Source organism: Ranitomeya imitator, chromosome 3, assembly GCF_032444005.1.
Source record: "Ranitomeya imitator isolate aRanImi1 chromosome 3, aRanImi1.pri, whole genome shotgun sequence".
Lineage (NCBI taxonomy): Eukaryota > Metazoa > Chordata > Amphibia > Anura > Dendrobatidae > Ranitomeya > Ranitomeya imitator.
In genome coordinates, this window is record NC_091284.1 from 151975154 (window position 1) to 151992597 (window position 17444).

At 45.5% G+C, this 17444-nt stretch overlaps 1 protein-coding gene across 1 annotated transcript in view; it reads right to left on the reverse strand.

Moving 5' to 3' along the window:
• LOC138671967 (arylsulfatase H-like) overlaps positions 1 to 17444 on the reverse strand; it is a 130234-nt gene that overhangs the window by 37668 nt on the left and 75122 nt on the right. Inside the window, exons 3-5 of the mRNA XM_069760072.1 lie at positions 7472 to 7593; positions 5368 to 5493; positions 3598 to 4021 (exon numbers count right to left, since the gene is read on the reverse strand). Of these exons, the coding sequence (XP_069616173.1) occupies positions 3598 to 4021; positions 5368 to 5493; positions 7472 to 7593 (672 nt within the window). The remainder of the gene's footprint in view (positions 1 to 3597; positions 4022 to 5367; positions 5494 to 7471; positions 7594 to 17444) is intronic.

Below are 17444 nucleotides of genomic sequence, written 5' to 3' on the forward strand. Positions count from 1 at the left end.
GGTTTAGAGTGAATTGGGTTATGGTCAGTCAGTGATCAGAGGTTGTGGGAACATGTAAAATGTGATCAAGTGCACAGGGATGGGCCCTAAGTGATGCCAGTGAGAAAAAGTCCATGTGTCCTGGTTCTGAATGCCACTGACTTAAACAGCGACTGTGCAGGACCAGTCTCAATATAGAGGTCAGAGGAAGGAGACCTAAATGTAGGCTGATTGACCGTAGCAACAGAATAGTGTGACAAATCACTACCATACTGCAGCTGAGCTTCAGAATGAGTACATAGAGTCCCAGGCAGGCCAACAGAGGAACCAATACGAACTTGCTTGACAGAGACTTTAAGATGCATAGCAAGGTGCTGCTTGAGTGATAAAATTGAATGTGATTTACATTACTGGAAACTTGAAGCTGATTCATGCTGCCCAAGCCATAGGTAGCATGAATCATACTGGTTCCATCACTTCAGCTTGGTATATGCCACTTGGAATTGCTGCAGTTTTTAGAGAAAATGTACATCTAAAAGCAGGCAACTTAGATGTGTTGTCCAAGAGACCAGTTGACAAGCTTCTCTCCTAGATAAAAAGTCTCACCCTATAGTTCCATTGTCAACCTAACTTGTACTGTTTGACTCAAACACTGGCTCCGCAGGACCAGGCTGAATACAAAGGTCTGAGGAAAGAGTCAGTCAGTGATCAGAGGTTGTGGGTCCAAGTAAAATGTCATCAAGTGTTCAGGAAGGGGCCTAGTGATGATGGGGAGAAAATGTCCATGAGACACGATCTGGACTGCTGTTAAGTGAAGCTGCGAAAGTGTAAGACCAGGCTGAATACAGAGACCCAAGGAAAGAGACCTAAACGTAAGAGGAATGACTGTTGTAACCACATAGTATGGCAAGTGAATACCATACTGCTGCTGAGCTTCAGAATGAGTACACAGAGTCCAAGGCCAACCAACAGAGAAGCCACTGAGAACTACTTGCTTGATGGTTGCCATCATATACTCAACAGAGAGCCACTGGATTGAAGTCAGGCCGACTGTCAGACTGGCTAGATTGTTGGTCAAAAGCTACAAAGGGCCATACTTCCTTGTTGGCTTTTTTTAAACAATTAGGCCTCACAAATGCCACCATACCAGACCAGTATACTGTAGGCTTCTGGACCACAGAGGAAACACACAATGGCACAAAGCGCAATACAGGTCTGCACAGGGGCAGAGCTAGAGCTTTTGCCGCCCGGGGCTGCTCCCGAGTTTGGTGCCCCCCCCCCCCTCAGCTCAATACACACAAAGGTTACCAAAAATAGGACAACACACATGATCGGGTCTGCAAAAAAAAAAAACAAGTTCTGCTTACCTGACCGCGCTCCTGCTCTCTCCACGCAGCTGAAGCGTGCACTCGCCGGCGACTGACAATGACGTCAGAAGCCGTCGACGTGTGCGCTGTGGCCGAGTTCAGCTGCCAGCCTCCAAATGGCTGGTGGCTGTTGTTAACTATTGACGTACGGGCGCGGGCCCGCACGTCAATAGCGTTAAACAGCTGCAGCGCCGGCCGCGGTTTTAGAGGGCCCCGGGCGAAAGAGTCTCAGTGGGCCCCCCCTTTAACACATAGCATGATTCATGATGCAGATACAGCAGAGAAATATAGCATAGCCACATAGCATATAACACAGCCCACGTAGCATATAGCACAGCCACGTAGTGTATAACACAGCCCACGCAGTATATAGCACAGCCCACATAGCGTATAGCACAGCCACATAGTATATAACACAGCCAAGTAGTATATTGCACAGCCCACATAGCATATAACACAGCCACGTAGTATATAACACAGCCATGTAGTATATTGCACAGCCCACGTAGCATATTGCCCAGCCACGTAGTATATAACACAGCCATGTAGTATATTGCACAGCCCACGTAGCATATTGCCCAGCCACGTAGTAAATAACACAGCCATGTAGTATATTGCACAGCCCACGTAGCATATTGCCCAGCCACGTAGTATATTGCCCAGCCACGTAGTATATTGCCCAGCCACGTAGTATATTGCCCAGTCACGTAGTATATTGCCCAGCCACGTAGTATATTGCCCAGTGATGGAGTATACAGCACAGAGCCTCGTAGTATACAGACTTAAAATAAAAAATAAACATATACTCACCCTCCGATGAATTCTGGCCCTGTATCGCACGAGGCAGCTTCCAGTCCCAGGGTTGGTATGAGCGCAGGACCTGTAATGACGTTGCGGTCACATGACCGTGACGTCATGGCAGGTCCTTCTCACATACCATCCTTGGCACCGGAAGCTGCCGCTTGCATGGAGCGGGCACTGGAGCGTTGCGAGGAGCGGGAAAGGCGATGGAGGGTGAGTATAGCAGGTTTTTTCATTTTTTTATTATTTTTAACATGACATATTTTTACTATTGATGCTGCATAGGCAGCATCAATAGTAAATAGTTGGGGACACACAGGGTTAATAGCAGCGGTAACGGAGTGCGTTACACCGCGGCCCGTTACCGCTGCTATTAACCCTGTGTGAGTGGTGACTGGAGGGGATTATGGAGCGGGCGCTGATTGTGGGGAGTATAGAGCAGGCGCCGGGCACTGACTGCAGCGGAGGGACTAATCGGACTGTGCCTGTCACTGATTGGTCGCGGCAGCCATGACAGGCAGCTGCCGAGACCAATCAGCGACGACAGACAGAGGCCGCGACCAATGAATATCCGTGAAAGAAAGAAAGACAGAAGGACAGACAGAAAGACGGAAGTGTGACCCTTAGACAATGATGTAATATATATATATATATATATATATATATATATATATATATATACTTCTCACCTGTGTTTTGCCTCTCTGTTGTTTTCTGTCTCTGTTCTCACATCTTTTCTGTCTCCCGCTCTGATTTTCATATTTCCTTCTGCCTCTTCTTCCTGCTTGTCCGTGGCTCCGCCCCCGACATTTAGCCCCGCCCCTCCATGGCTCTTCACATTGTGAGAGCTGTGACACTGCTGGAGGGGCTGGATCGGAGCTTCTGCTGCTGACTGCAGGTGCGGGGGTGAGTCACAGCGTGTGTGACTGTGTGCCCCTGCTACACTGCAGCCAGCAACTCTGCACGGCCGCGCACACTGCCAGCGCTCTGCTCCAGTCCTCATAATGCTGGGAGGAAGGAGCAGAGAATGAGTGCGCGCAGCCGCGCTGATAGCCGCCCCCACATTGTGCCGCCCGGGGCGGCCCGCCCCCCCCGCACCCCCCTTCCTACGCCACTGGGTCTGCAATAGAGAACTGTAGAGTTTCCGCGTCATTGTACAGTGGTCATGCTTACACGATCGACATTGCTGGATACATGGATGGATGCCAGCTATGAACTGTGGGATAAACTTATCTGGTAAATTCCTACAGATCCTATGCTTTTCTTGCACCCCTTCATAAATTTAAGAATGTTATTACTAGATCCCCAAAAATCTTCATGATCTAATAAAGTATAAAAGACATAGAGAGATAAACACACACAGAGAATAAAGACAACATAATGTCCTAACAGCAATTAACTCTTAACCATTGTACTCTACTTTGTTGCTAATGTGCAATGTATGTTTTACCTATTAATAAATTCCTTGGCTTCCTTAACCATTTGCCCAGCTTTTTCTTCCAGGTTCATTGGTTGTTCAATAATTTCAAAGTTCCTCATAAATAAACAGTTCCAATATTGTAGGAATGCATAGGCTGCATACCAATACATAAAGTACAATGTACCAGACAGGGCACAGATCACAATAATTTTCCAGGGAATGTTGATTAATTTCCATTTCTTGCAGGCTATTAGTGTAAGCACTGTGATAATGAATACCTGTGCCTGCATCCATAAGTTATCTTTAATCTTCATGTGAAACTCACTTGGCCTTGATACTTCACAGTCATTATAAAGTGTGAAAGGAGTACCGTAAAAATAATCAAAGCCATGGTTTAATGGATGGTGGCAAAAATCATTCCTGGAGTTACAGTTTACCCCAAGATGCCATTTACCTGTTCAAAATAAAAACAAAAATTCATGTGTTAATTGCACATTCATTTTACATCTATAAATTGAATTTGGGAATTAACTTGAAAATCGTAATAAGACAAAATTTATAATTTGCTTCACATGTAAAATTGTAATAGATAAGTGCCCTAAGGTCAAACTTAGTCCATTTACTATATATTCATTCTACAACTAAGGTCATTTTTAAGGTATTTTAAGTAATTGTATGAACTGGAAAACTACTTATTTAAATTAAGCTGCCATTGTTATCTGCTGAATTGCAGTATTACATACTGATAAAGAGGTTGCCCTATAAACAACATAAATCACCTATCCACAGGATAGATGATACATTTGTGAAATCTCCATTGGTCCCAAAGTCCACTGTGTGACTAGAACACCAGTGAGCATTGGCTACTATTGTTCCATCCACTGTATGGTGGTCACAACGGCTCACTAATACTTCATTCACACGCACAGGACTTTAGGTTCCCAGCTCTTGGGACAGTGGGATTTTCATCAACTGGATCGCCAATAATCATTTATTATCTATCCTATGTATAGGTGGTATATGTCCTATAGCACAAAGCCAAATTAATTGGCAAGCACAGACTAACAATTAAGTTGGAGAGTCATAGCACTATTTAACAGGCTTGAAAATGTTTTAATACAAATACTTCCCACACGCATGTCACATAAATTTACAGAAATGGGAACCAGACATTTGATTCATGCAGCACAAGCCACAGGCAGCATGAATCAGACTCTGGCTCCATCACTTCAGCTAGGAATGTTTTACTTGGAAACACAGTAGCATTTGAGAGAAAGCATACATTTAAATGGGTTATGCCATGCTATTTATTTTTTTCATTATGGGCCTAAGTGCTAATAGGCAGATAGTTGCTAACTACCTGCCTGTTGGACCTAGTGCCAATCTCTGCTGGCACAGAGCTGCCACACACTGCTCATGCTGGTGATTCAATGGCTTTTGTTGATGTCATGTCAACAGAGTAGCGGCTTCTATTCTCGGTTTGCAAGGCATGTCTGCCGACAAGCCTGCTGTCAATCCGCATGACGTCAGTAGTCATGACCCCAGAAGAAGAGCTGATCTGTTGACGTGGAGCAGTTGAACCACCAACATGAGTGGTTGGTGACATTTCTGAGCCGGACAGAACAGGCAGGTAATAAACTCTGCAAAATATAAAGGTAGTTCAGCAATGTTTGATGTATAGTAGGTCTATTACAATTAGAATGATTCACTTGACTCAGGAGAACTTTTAAAAAACATACAAGCTCTTTAAATATTTCATCACCAATGATTTTCAGAAATACCAAATCAGTAAATACTCACCAATGATTCCCGTATAATAACCCTGCTCCTTTAAGATTTTGACAAATGTTGTTTCATTGGGGGGAAGTCCCCCTGATGCAGCATTCCAAAATAGCACCTGATAACCATTACTATGTCCAGTCATACCTAAACATATCCACAACAGAGCATAAGTGCCAATAATTTAGTGCCTTGGTTCACATATTCAATTCATGTTGAAATATTGCCAAAACAAAATATTACAAAAGATTGTAGAACTAATCATTTTTAATAACTTTAAGTAATAATATTTGCATTATAAAGGAATAGTTTTAGGTTATTCCATAAAGAGCATTAATTAAAAAAGACCTTTCACCATTCTGAGCAAGTTAAATTAGCCGTGGAATAGAGGCTGCAGAGCTGAATTAATAATTTATTTAAACCAATATTTTTTTTTATTTCTCAGCTCCGTGACAGAGATATCAGCTTGTAAAATTTAAGTTATAATTTATGTTAATTTAAATGCAGCCTTATCAGACATTTGTCTCTAGGGGTGTGTACTTCTTCCCCTGTATGATAACCAATCAGAAGCAAGCGTCATCATACAGGAGAAAAAGAACATGCCCTTATAACAGCTGAGAATATACTTTCTCAGTTAAACCTATAAATATGACAGTCTTCTCTAACTGTTCTCAATGATGAGTGTGATTATTAGCACTTTTTTTTGCTAGGGATTATAGAACACTGAAATGCTCGAGTACGTGGTACTGGAATCAATCATGTCTGAGCGTCCGATGTGCTCGACTCAAGCAGCGAACATATTGGAAGTGAATGTGAAACTCGAGCATTTAAATGAAAGATGGTCTCTCCCTCTCTCTCTCCATCTCTCTATCACAAGTTCTACAGCTTACAAAGAATTCAGATGGTTCACATGAGCTTCTTACAGGGACCCGAGCATTCAAGTACCACCCAATACTCATGGAGAACCCCGATGCTCGTGGCCTATATTTTATGGTTTATAGTAGATGCAAGGGCTGAACTGTAGGATATAGGCCATGAGCAAGCCCTGGAATAGACTGAAATGTTGGCTGTCACTTTTAATTCCTCATATTAGATGATAAATAAAACGCTTATTTGCGTATGGTATTTTTTCACTATTGTTTGAAGGGGACCTTTTAGCAATTAGTAACAACCAGACCTTTGATTGATTTATGGCTATTTAAAAGGCCTATGTTTGGTAAATATGTTACAATTCATGACATGCATTTGGTACATAATGGGGTAGAGAGGCCTAGTAAATTTAAGCTTCAGGGGAGGACATACCATTGGTGGAACCACAGAAGGACCCAATAGATAAGAAGGCTCATTCCAAAGCAGATGGAATTGTGCATTATAATAAACTATTGGACTGCAAAGGGATCATATATTGTTCTTAAATACGAGCCCTCATCTGCCTGTGTCTGCACCTGTGGAGAAACATCTGGGATGCCAGGCCAAAGGTGCCAAATGCAGAAGTACAGATGGCAAAGTTTAGTGGCCATGGAGGGCATGTCAATCATGTAGACAATGTCAACACAAATCTTTTTCCTTAATTTTATCATATACTAATCTCCTCTTGTGAGGCAAATTATGGTTTCCCCTTAACATCCAAGGTTGAGGTATGATTGTAACCTTTCTAAGGGTATGTTTCCACGTTCAGGAGACACTGCATTTTTGATGCTGCGTTGAGCCGCAGCGTCAAAAATGCAGCGTCCAGATGTTACAGCATAGTGGAGGGGATTTCATGAAATCCCGTCTCCACTATGCATTAAAAGACGCATGTGGCATACCCGCGAAAACACTAATGCGGTGCGTCTTTTAAGAACGCAGCATGTCCTTACATTGCAGAAACAACGCAAGGACAGCGCAGGTGACCTGCCAGTGACCTCAGGTGCAGATTTGGTCAGGATTTTACCTGCATAAAATCCTGACCAAATCCTGATGCAATCCTGAATGTGGACACAAACCCTAATTCTTTTAGCTATGCTCCTGAACATAAGTGTTTAAGAGAGGGTGGGGGCAGAACCATTTACTGTGAACAGATAGTAAACATTTCTCTTTAATAGGCTAAAAATATTTATCTAAAATCAACAAGTGTGTACATTACCTGATCTGATGGGGTATCGGCCAGTCAAAAATGCTGATCTACTTGGGGAACATAAAGAAGCTGCAGAAATGTGTTGAGTTAGTTTTACTCCTTCTCTGGCAAGTCTATCAATATTAGGAGTCCTAAAATATGATTGACACAAAATCATTCATTATCAAAACAAAATAAATCTAACAAGAAATAAATTCAAAATAAAGTGCTTTGATCCGCATCGATCAATCAAATGACATCACTTCCATTCTCCAAGTTGTGGTATAGAGAGGATATATGATTGTACTAGGTGCAGAAGGAATCATTAGTTTTCATAACATTACTGGGTGTAAGGTAACCCATCAGAAAAGTTTTTTTTTGTCTCTACGTGTGAAAAGACATAAGGGATTTGGTTGCCACTATTCTTCTGAAAATTTAAAAATGTAAGAGGGAAAGTATACAGCTTGGGCAAAAATTTAGAGACCTCCACATCAAAACCCTGTCATTGGCAGCCCAATCTCCAGACCTGAATCTCATTGAAAACCTCTATATTATATCATAATATAAGATTATGATGGATAGTCACAAGCCATCAAAGAAGAGCTGCTTAAATTTTTGGGCCAGAAGCAGTGTAAATGACTGGTGGAAAGCATGCTAAGACGCATGAAAGCTGTAATTAAAAATCATGGTTCTTACACAAAATATTGATTTCTGAGCTTCTTGAGTTAGAACATTTAGTATTGTTGTTTCTAAATGATTATGAACTTGTTTTCTTTGCATTATTTGAGGTCTGAAAGCACTGGTATCAGAATTTTTTAGAATAAAAGAACAATTCACATTTTTCTCAAAAATATACCTATTAAGAGAAAAATCAGACAAACTGACAATTTTGCAGTGGTCTCTTAATTTTTGCCAGAGCTGTATATCTTTGTACCATGTTAGGCAGTAGATAGAACATTATTCAAAGTTGAGAGTCCTCAATGGTTAATGCTAGTGATGATCGAGTGAACTATTTGGATTCAGGAAAATCGGCAGAAATAATTTCTAATATCTGTATATTCCTACCGCGTAACGAATCCAATGCAAGTAAATTGGGAAAGCCAAATATTTTTCTGCTGTACCCAACAAACAGGTCTGGGGGCATGAGAAAAAAGCTGAAATGGATGGGAAAGAGCTAAAACTAAATAGGAACAATATGGAGAAGATGCTTGCATGCCTTCCTGACTCACATGTAACTGGGAATGTTATCAGACTATTGGTTTGGTTTTACGGAATTTTAAAAAGACCTACCAAACCACAATTTTTTTTTAAAAGGAAAAATGCTAGGAAACATTTTTCCATCATAATTACATGTATATAACGCTTAAAATAAAATGAAAAAAAATATATACCTCCCCTTTAGCATATGTTCACACAGAGTGTTTTGGCTTTAGTTTTTCCTTTAACATTTGTAATGCCTCTCACTCCTACATCTGGGATGTCCCTCCCTCATGCCAAATAGTTAGCAAGATAGGGGAAAACATATGTCCTATCCCTTTAAAATACCATTTCAAACATGCCCATTTGAATTTTGAGTTTTGTCCACCACCACCACGTCCACCGCCATGTCATTATGTGGCTCTCGCTTCACATTTTCAGGTGGCCAGCATGCGCCCCGAAAACTGAGTTTGATAAGGGTCCTCAGGTGGCCCTTTATCATACATTTGGGAGAGCTGGCACTCCAATATTTGGGAGGTACCTCCCTCATGCCAAATAGTTAGGAAAATAGTGGAATACAAATATCTTTACAATGCCATTTCAAACATGCCCATTTGAATTTAGGGTTTCACCCTCCACCAACTGCTGTCATTATGCAGCCCTCGCTTACAATTTGCAAAATGCCAGCAGGTGCCATGAAACCTAGGCTTGGTAAGGGCCCTCAGGAGGCCCTGTATCACACATTTGGGAGAGCTCTCACTCCTTCATTTGGGAGGTCCCTCCCTCCTGCCAAATAGTTAGCAAGATAGGGGAATACATATGTCTATTCCGTTTATACTGTTATTTAAAAAACATGCCCAGTTGACCACCACCATCAAGTCCACCACAATGTCATTATGCGACCCTCGCTTCAAATTTTTAGAGGGCAGCCAGGTGCTGTAAAACCTGCGTTTTGTAAGCTCCACAGTTCATTTTTGCCACTGGATCTCAATAGAACCACTGTCATAGTAGGTGAAGCTGCTGTAAGGTGAACATAATGCAGAAATTGGGGGAGCTGTTTGATCAATGTCAGTAATTTGTATTCTACCAGACACCAAAAGCATTAGAATTAAAGAAGTTATCCACTACTATAAAGTATTTTTTTTTTTTTCATAAATCTTGCTATTATGTGCCACTGAAAACATCTACTGTGTTTATTTTAGCAATATTAGCTGTTATCATGCTGTAGCAGCACATCTTCAGTGCTGGATTCAGCTCTCATGGGGTTAATCGACTACTTCCTTATTGTGACCTAATACTACAAGTTCCATGATGCTTTGCAATGCCACTAAGCCCGAATCTAGCACACCCCCTCCAAAAACACACCCAAACCCCTCCCTCCTCTCCCTCCTCTCTCTTCAAAAAGATTTGTGGTGTCATTTCTGTCCAACTCCTCTTTTACATTTGTCCAACCCACACTCCATTACACAGAGCGATAGATAGATAGATAGATAGATAGATAATAGATAGAGAGATAGATAGATATGGGATAGATAGATAGATAGATATTAGATAGAGAGATAGATAGATATGGGATAGATAGATAGATAGATAGATATTAGATAGAGAGAGAGAGAGAGATATGAGATAGATAGATAGATGTGGGATAGATAGATAGATAGATAGATAGATAGATAGATAGATAGATAGATGTGGGATAGATAGATATGGGATAGATAGATAATAGACAGACAGATGATAGATAGATAGATAGACACAGACAGATAATAGATAGATAGATATGGGATAGAGAGATAATAGATAGATAGATAGATAGATAGATAGATAGATAGATAGATAGATAGATATGGGATAGAGAGATAATAGATAGATAGACACAGACAGATAATAGATAGATAGATATGGGATAGAGAGATGATAGATAGATAGACACAGACAGATAATAGATAGATAGATATGGGATAGAGAGATGATAGATAGATAGATAGACACAGACAGATAATAGATAGATAGATATGGGATAGAGAGATAATAGATAGATAGATAGATATGGGATAGAGAGATGATAGATAGATAGATAGATAGATAGATAGATAGATAGATAGATAGACACAGACAGATGGATAGAATTAGATAGATATGGGATAGATGGATACATACAGATATATCTATATATCTATTTCCATAGATATGTCCATATCCATGTTTCTAAACCCCTTCACCCCTGGAGCTTTTTTCGTTTATCGCTCCCCTTCTTTCCAGAGCCATAATGTTTCCGTCAATATGGCCATGTGAGGGCTTATCTTTTGCGGGACAAGTTCTACTTTTGAACGACACCATTGGTTTCACCATGTCGTGTAACAGGAAATGTGAAAAAAATTCAAAGTGCGATGAAATTGCAAAAAAAGTGCAATCCCACACTTGTTTTTTGCTTGCCTTTTTGCTAGGCTCACTAAATGCTAAGGCTGTGTGCACACGTTGCGGATTTGATTGCAGATCCGCAGCGTTTTTTGCCGCACAGAATTGCAGCAAATCCGCATTGTAGTGCACAACCAATGTAAGTCTATGGGAGCCGCAGACTTGTTGTGCACATGCTGCGGAAAAGGCCGCACCGAAACGCAGCTTTTTTTTTTCTCCGCAGCATGTCACTTCTTTTGTGCCGAACTGCAGCGTTTCTGCACCCTTAGGCCAGGATCACACACAGCGAGATACGGCCGAGTCTCACAGGTTAAAACCAAGCTCTGGCACCGGCACTCCGGAGCGGAGCGTGCAGCCGCACAGCAATACATGGAGCCGCACGCTCCGCTCCGGAGTGCCGGTGCCAGAGCTTGTATTTAACCTGCGAGACTCGGCCGTATCTCGCTGTAGTGTGACTCCGGCCTCAAACTTTCATTGAGATGTAGAAAATATCTGCAGTTTTGCTGCGGATGTGGGTCCAAGAAACGCTGCAGTTCAGGAGGAGGGAAGTGTGTGGGTGGTGACCAGGGCCGAACTGGCCATCGGGCACTTCTGGCAAATGCCAGAAGGGCCGGTGCCAGTAGTGGGCCGCTGCACTCTTTCCCCCCTACTCCCGCCAGTGCCGCCGCCGCATTCAACTATACCGGCGTCCATGACGCCGGTATAGTTCAATGCAATGATGGAGGAGAGAGCGTCCGCTGACGCTCCCTCTCCCATCATTCCCCGCTCTGCCTCTGACACTGCGGGTGCACGATGACGTCATATCATCGCACACCTGCTGTGTCCCGGGCAGACTGCAGCCGCCGAGACAGGAGCCAGGAGCAGCGCGGGCAAGAGGAAAGGTGAGGAGAGTGTGGAGCCATTATCGGGGGGATGAGATGTGGGTTGCGCTGTATATACCACTGTGTGGGCTGTGCTGTATATATACCACTGTGTGGGCTGTGCTGTGTATATACCACTGTGTGGGCTGTGCTGTGTATATACCACTGTGTGGGCTGTGTATATACCACTGTGTGGGCTGTGCTGTGTATATACCACTGTGTGGGCTGTGCTGTGTATATACCACTGTGTGGGCTGTGCTGTGTATATACCACTGTGTGGGCTGTGCTGTGTATATATCACTGTGTGGGCTGTGCTGTGTATATACCACTGTGTGGGTTGTGTTGTGTATATACCACTGTGTGGGCTGTGTATATACCACTGTGTGGGCTGTGCTGTGTATATACCACTGTGTGGGCTGTGTATATACCACTGTGTGGGCTGTGCTGTGTATATACCACTGTGTGGGCTGTGCTGTGTATATACCACTGTGTGGGCTGTGTGTTGTGTATACTACTACGCGGGCTGTGCTGTATATACTACTACGCGGGCTGTGCTGTATTTACTACTACGCGGGCTGTGCTGTATATACTACGACCCGGACTGTGCTGTATACTACTACACGGGCTGTGCTGTATACTACTACACGGGCTGTGCTGTAAACTACTATTCGGGCTGTGCTGTATATACTACGACCCGCGCTGTGCTGTATACTACTACATGGGCTGTGCTATATACTATGCAAGTTGTGCTATATTATATGCGGGCTTTGATATATACTATGGGAGGTATATTATATTCTATGGGGGAGGCCGTGTTATATACTACTAGCTATTGAACCCGTTCTACGCCCAGGTGGCGAGCATTTATATTGGTATATGGTCTCCATCCTGTCATGTGCTGCTCCATCCTGCGCCCCCATCCTGTCATGTGCTGCTCAAATCCTGCACCCCTGTTCTGTCATGTGCTGCTGCCATCCTGCAGCCCCATTCTGACATGTGCTGCTCCCATCCTGCGCCACCGTTCTGTAATTTGCTGCTCCCATGCATATGGCCGGTACACTGCTCCATTATGGTTCATGGCCCCCATAACATGCTCCATAGTATATGCCCCATACACTGCTCCATAAATGTTGATGGCCCCCATAAGATGCTTCATAGTATTATATGCCCCGTATGCTGCTGCGATATATATATATATATATAAAAAAAAAAAAAATAACATACTCACCTATCGTCGCTGGGCACCGAGTGCTGGGGGGCCTGAGCAGGCGGGGACACCGGCGCGCTGTGGGGGTCAGGTGCCGGTATTGCCGCTAGCTCAGGCCCCCGACATTTGCTATATTCACCTGTCCCCTGTTCCAGCGCTGCACGCCACTTCTTCCGGTCCTCTGGCTGTGACTGTTCAGTCAGAGGGCAGCGCGCATTAAGCGCGTCATCGCGCCCTCTGAACTGTGAAAATCACAGGCAGAGGACCCGGGAGACAGAGCCGCACGCAGCGCTGGAACGGGGGACAGGTGAATATAGCTTATACTTACCCTCCTGGCGCGTCCCTGCCTCTCCGTTGGAGATCGTGGTGTGCGTTCAGTGTTTACGCATACCTCGATCTCCTGGGAGCGTCACTCTGTGGGGTCCAGACTGCGCCGGCGCTTGCGCAGTCTATAAAGGCTTCGGACAGAGTGACGCTCCCAGTGTTATATTATAGATGTGGCTGTGTTATATACTACTGCGGGGGTATATTCTATTCTATGGGGGAGGCTGTCTTATATACTATGTGGGGTATATTATATTCTATGGGGGAGGCTGTCTTATATACTATATGCGAGCACATTTGCAGGATCCTTTTTTTTTTGTTGCCGGATCCGTTTTTTCTCAGAGTTGTATTAGCGCCTGATGGCCACACGTTTCATCCGTTTTTTGCTAGATCCGTCGCTGTGCATTTTTTCGACGTACCGAAAAACCGTTTCTCTGTATGTGTTTTCCGTCCGGCGGAAACAGCTTTTTTGACGTATCCTGCCAAAAACGGATGAAACGTGTGGCCATCAGGTGTAATCCGGCGCTAATACAACTCTATGAGAAAAAACGGATCTGGCGTAAAAAAAAGGATTCGGCGAAAATAAACGGATCCGGTGGAAAAAACAGATCTGGTGGAAAAAAAAAAACATCCGGCGGAAAAAAACGGATCCGGCGGAAAAAAAACATCCCGGTGGAAAAAAATGGATCCTGCAAATGTGCTCGCAGGATGCGTTTCACCCATAGACTTGTATTAGCGACAGATGGCCACAAGTCGCGTCCGTCGTGCTACGGATCAGTCGTGTTTTGGAATACCGTCGGCACGAAAAAACGTTCAAGTGAACGTTTTTTTGGCCGTTGCGGCAGAAACTCCGCCCCCTCCTCCCCGCACTTCAGAATGGGCAGCAGATGCGTTGAAAAACTGCATCCGCTGCCCACTTCGTACACAAATTTCACAACGTGCGTCGGTACGTCGGCCCGACGCATAGCGACGGACCTGTACCGACGCAAGAGTGAAAGAGGCCTTAATGAGCGTTGAATTTTTTAAAAATAAAGAAAAAAACGGCGTGGGCTCCCGTGCAATTCTCTGCGCCAGAGGGGGAAAGCCGACGGCCGGGGGCCAATATTTGTAGCCTGCTATGAATATCAGCCCGCAGCTGTCTGCGTAGCCTTTACTGGCTATTAAAATAGGAGGACCCCCCAAAAAAATGATGTGGGGTCCCCCTATATTTTATAGCCAGAAAGGCTACGCAGACAGCTGCGGGCTTATATTCATAGCCTAGAGAGGGGCCATGGATATTGGCCCCCCCCCGGCTACAAATACCAGTCCGCAGCCATCCCAGAAATGGCGCATCTGTAAGCACCTTGCTATTGTAAGGTGACATGAAGCCGGGTTAATAACGGAGAGGCGTCAATAAGATGCCTATCCATTACTAATCCAATAGTAAGAAAGGGTTAATAAAACACACACATTTGGAAAAAAATATTTTAATATTCTTCATTTAACCATACTTACCATACTTCTGCGCCTGCAAAAAAAAGTAAAATAATAAACCGTATACTACCTGTCCGACGCAGTCCAATTAATAACGAGTGTCCCACGACGATCTCCCCTATAGAACAGTGACATCGGGTGATGTCACTGCTCTATAGGACCCTCAGTGACACACTGACAGGAGACAATGGCTCCTGCAGTGCATCACTGAGGTTACTCTAGTTCACTGGTCTCACTTTATGGCAATTGCTGCGTGGGAAAATGTCTCACCCAGCAATGCCAATAGTGAGACTAGGGACTATTTTCTCACAGGGGCGTAGGAATACCTTGTGAGGAATACATGATGGAAGGATACCTTCCATCATTGTGTTCCTGGAGCCCCTGGAGAGTGGTCGCATCAACTGATGCTCCTGCTCTCCACGGGAGATCGTCGTGGGACACTCGTTTTAATTGGATTTCTGCGGACAGGGAGTATATTGTTTGTTTATTATTTTAATATTTTTTACAGGTGACAATGGCTTCGGGGAACAAAGTGACAAGTGATGGTGAGTATGTACTCTATGTTATATGTACTGTATGTCTGTAGTATGTATGTACTGTATGTCGCATGTCGTCGCATGGTGCATGTCGTTGCATGGTGCATGTCGCATGCCGGCGCATGGTGCATGTAGCATGTCGCATGGTGCATGTCGTCGCATGGTGCATGTCATCGCATGGTGCATGTAGCATGTCGTCGCATGGTACATGTCACATGCCGTCGCATGGCGCATGTTGTTGCATGGTGCATGTCGTCGCATGGTGCATGTCGCATGCCGCTGCATGGTGCATGTTGCACGCCTCTGCATGGTGCATGTCACATGCCGCTGCATGTCGTCGCATGGTGCATGCCAGCGCATGGTGCATGTAGCATGTTGCCGCATGGTGCATGTCACCGCATGGTGCATGTCGCATGCCGTCGCATGGTGCATGACGCATGTCGTCGCATGGTACATGTTGCATGCCGTCGCATGGTGCATATAGCTGCATGGTGCATGTCGCTGCATGGTGCATGTCGTCGCATGGTGCATGTCGTCGCATGCCGCTGCATGGTGCATGTCGTCGCATGCCGCTGCATGGTGCATGTCGTCGCATGCCGCTGCATGGTGCATGTCGCATGCCGTCGCATGGTGCATGGCGCATGTCGTCGCATGGTACATGTCGCATGCCGTCGCATGGTGCATGTCGCTGCATGGTGCATGTCGCTGCATGGTGCATGTCGTCGCATGGTGCATGTCGTCGCATGGTGCATGTCGCATGCCGCTGCATGGTGCATGTTGCATGTCGCTGCATGGTGCATGTCGCTGCATGGTGCATGTCGCTGCATGGTGCATGTTGCATGTCGCTGCATGGTGCATGTCGCTGCATGGTGCATGTCGCTGCATGGTGCATGTCGTCGCATGGTACATGTCGCATGCCGTCACATGGTGCATGCAGCATGTCGTCGCATGGTGCATGTAGCATGGTGCATGTAGCATGGTGCATGTCATCGCATGGTGCATGTAGCATGTCGTCGCATGGTGCATGTCGTCGCATGTTACATGGTGTGTGTTGTATGTATGTACTGAGTGTTTTTTTTTTTTCATTCAACACATTAGCCGGATGATGGGACTACAACTGTCCCATCATTTGCTAATGTGCCAGTCACTGTCAGTGTAGCAGGCAGAGCCCGATGGGACTTGTAGTCCCATCGGACGATGCCTGCACACACATACATACACATATATATACATACACACACACACACACACCAACAACCCCCCACAGGAGACCCCCGGCGCCGAGCGGCACAGGAGACCCCCGGCGCCGAGCGGCACAGGAGACCCCCGGCGCCGAGCGGCACAGGAGACCCCCGGCGCCGAGCGGCACAGGAGACCCCCGGCGCCGAGCGGCACAGGAGACCCCCGGCGCCGAGCGGCACAGGAGACCCCCGGCGCCGAGCGGCACAGGAGACCGCCGGCGCCGAGCGGCACAGGAGACCCCCGGCGCCGAGCGGCACAGGAGACCCCCGGCGCCGAGCGGCACAGGAGACCCCCGGCGCCGAGCGGCACAGGAGACCGCCGGCGCCGAGCGGCACATGCCGGCACCCAGACCCCAGCGTCAGGCAGCCACGCACTCCCCCCAGCAGAGCCAGCACAGCCCTGTCCTCAGATCCCAGCGTGAGCAGTGAGCACACATAGCCCCGCCCGCCCCCAGCACAGCCCTGCAGGCAGCCCCGCCCCCAGCCCAGTCACTTTTGCTGAGTGACTGCAGACTGTGGGGGCTGGTCACGCCTGCTGCTGACGTCACGTCAATTTTCAGAGCCTGGAAATTGACGTGATGTCGGCGGAAATGAGCGGCGGCTGCAGTCTGGGGGTCATGTGACCCGTACCCAGCTGCAGCCATAGCGCCGCTCACAGGCAAAAACGACAACGCAAGGTATTTACACAATGCAATAGGGGCCCTGGGGGGATACATTGGGGGGTTACATGAAAGTAGTGGACAACCC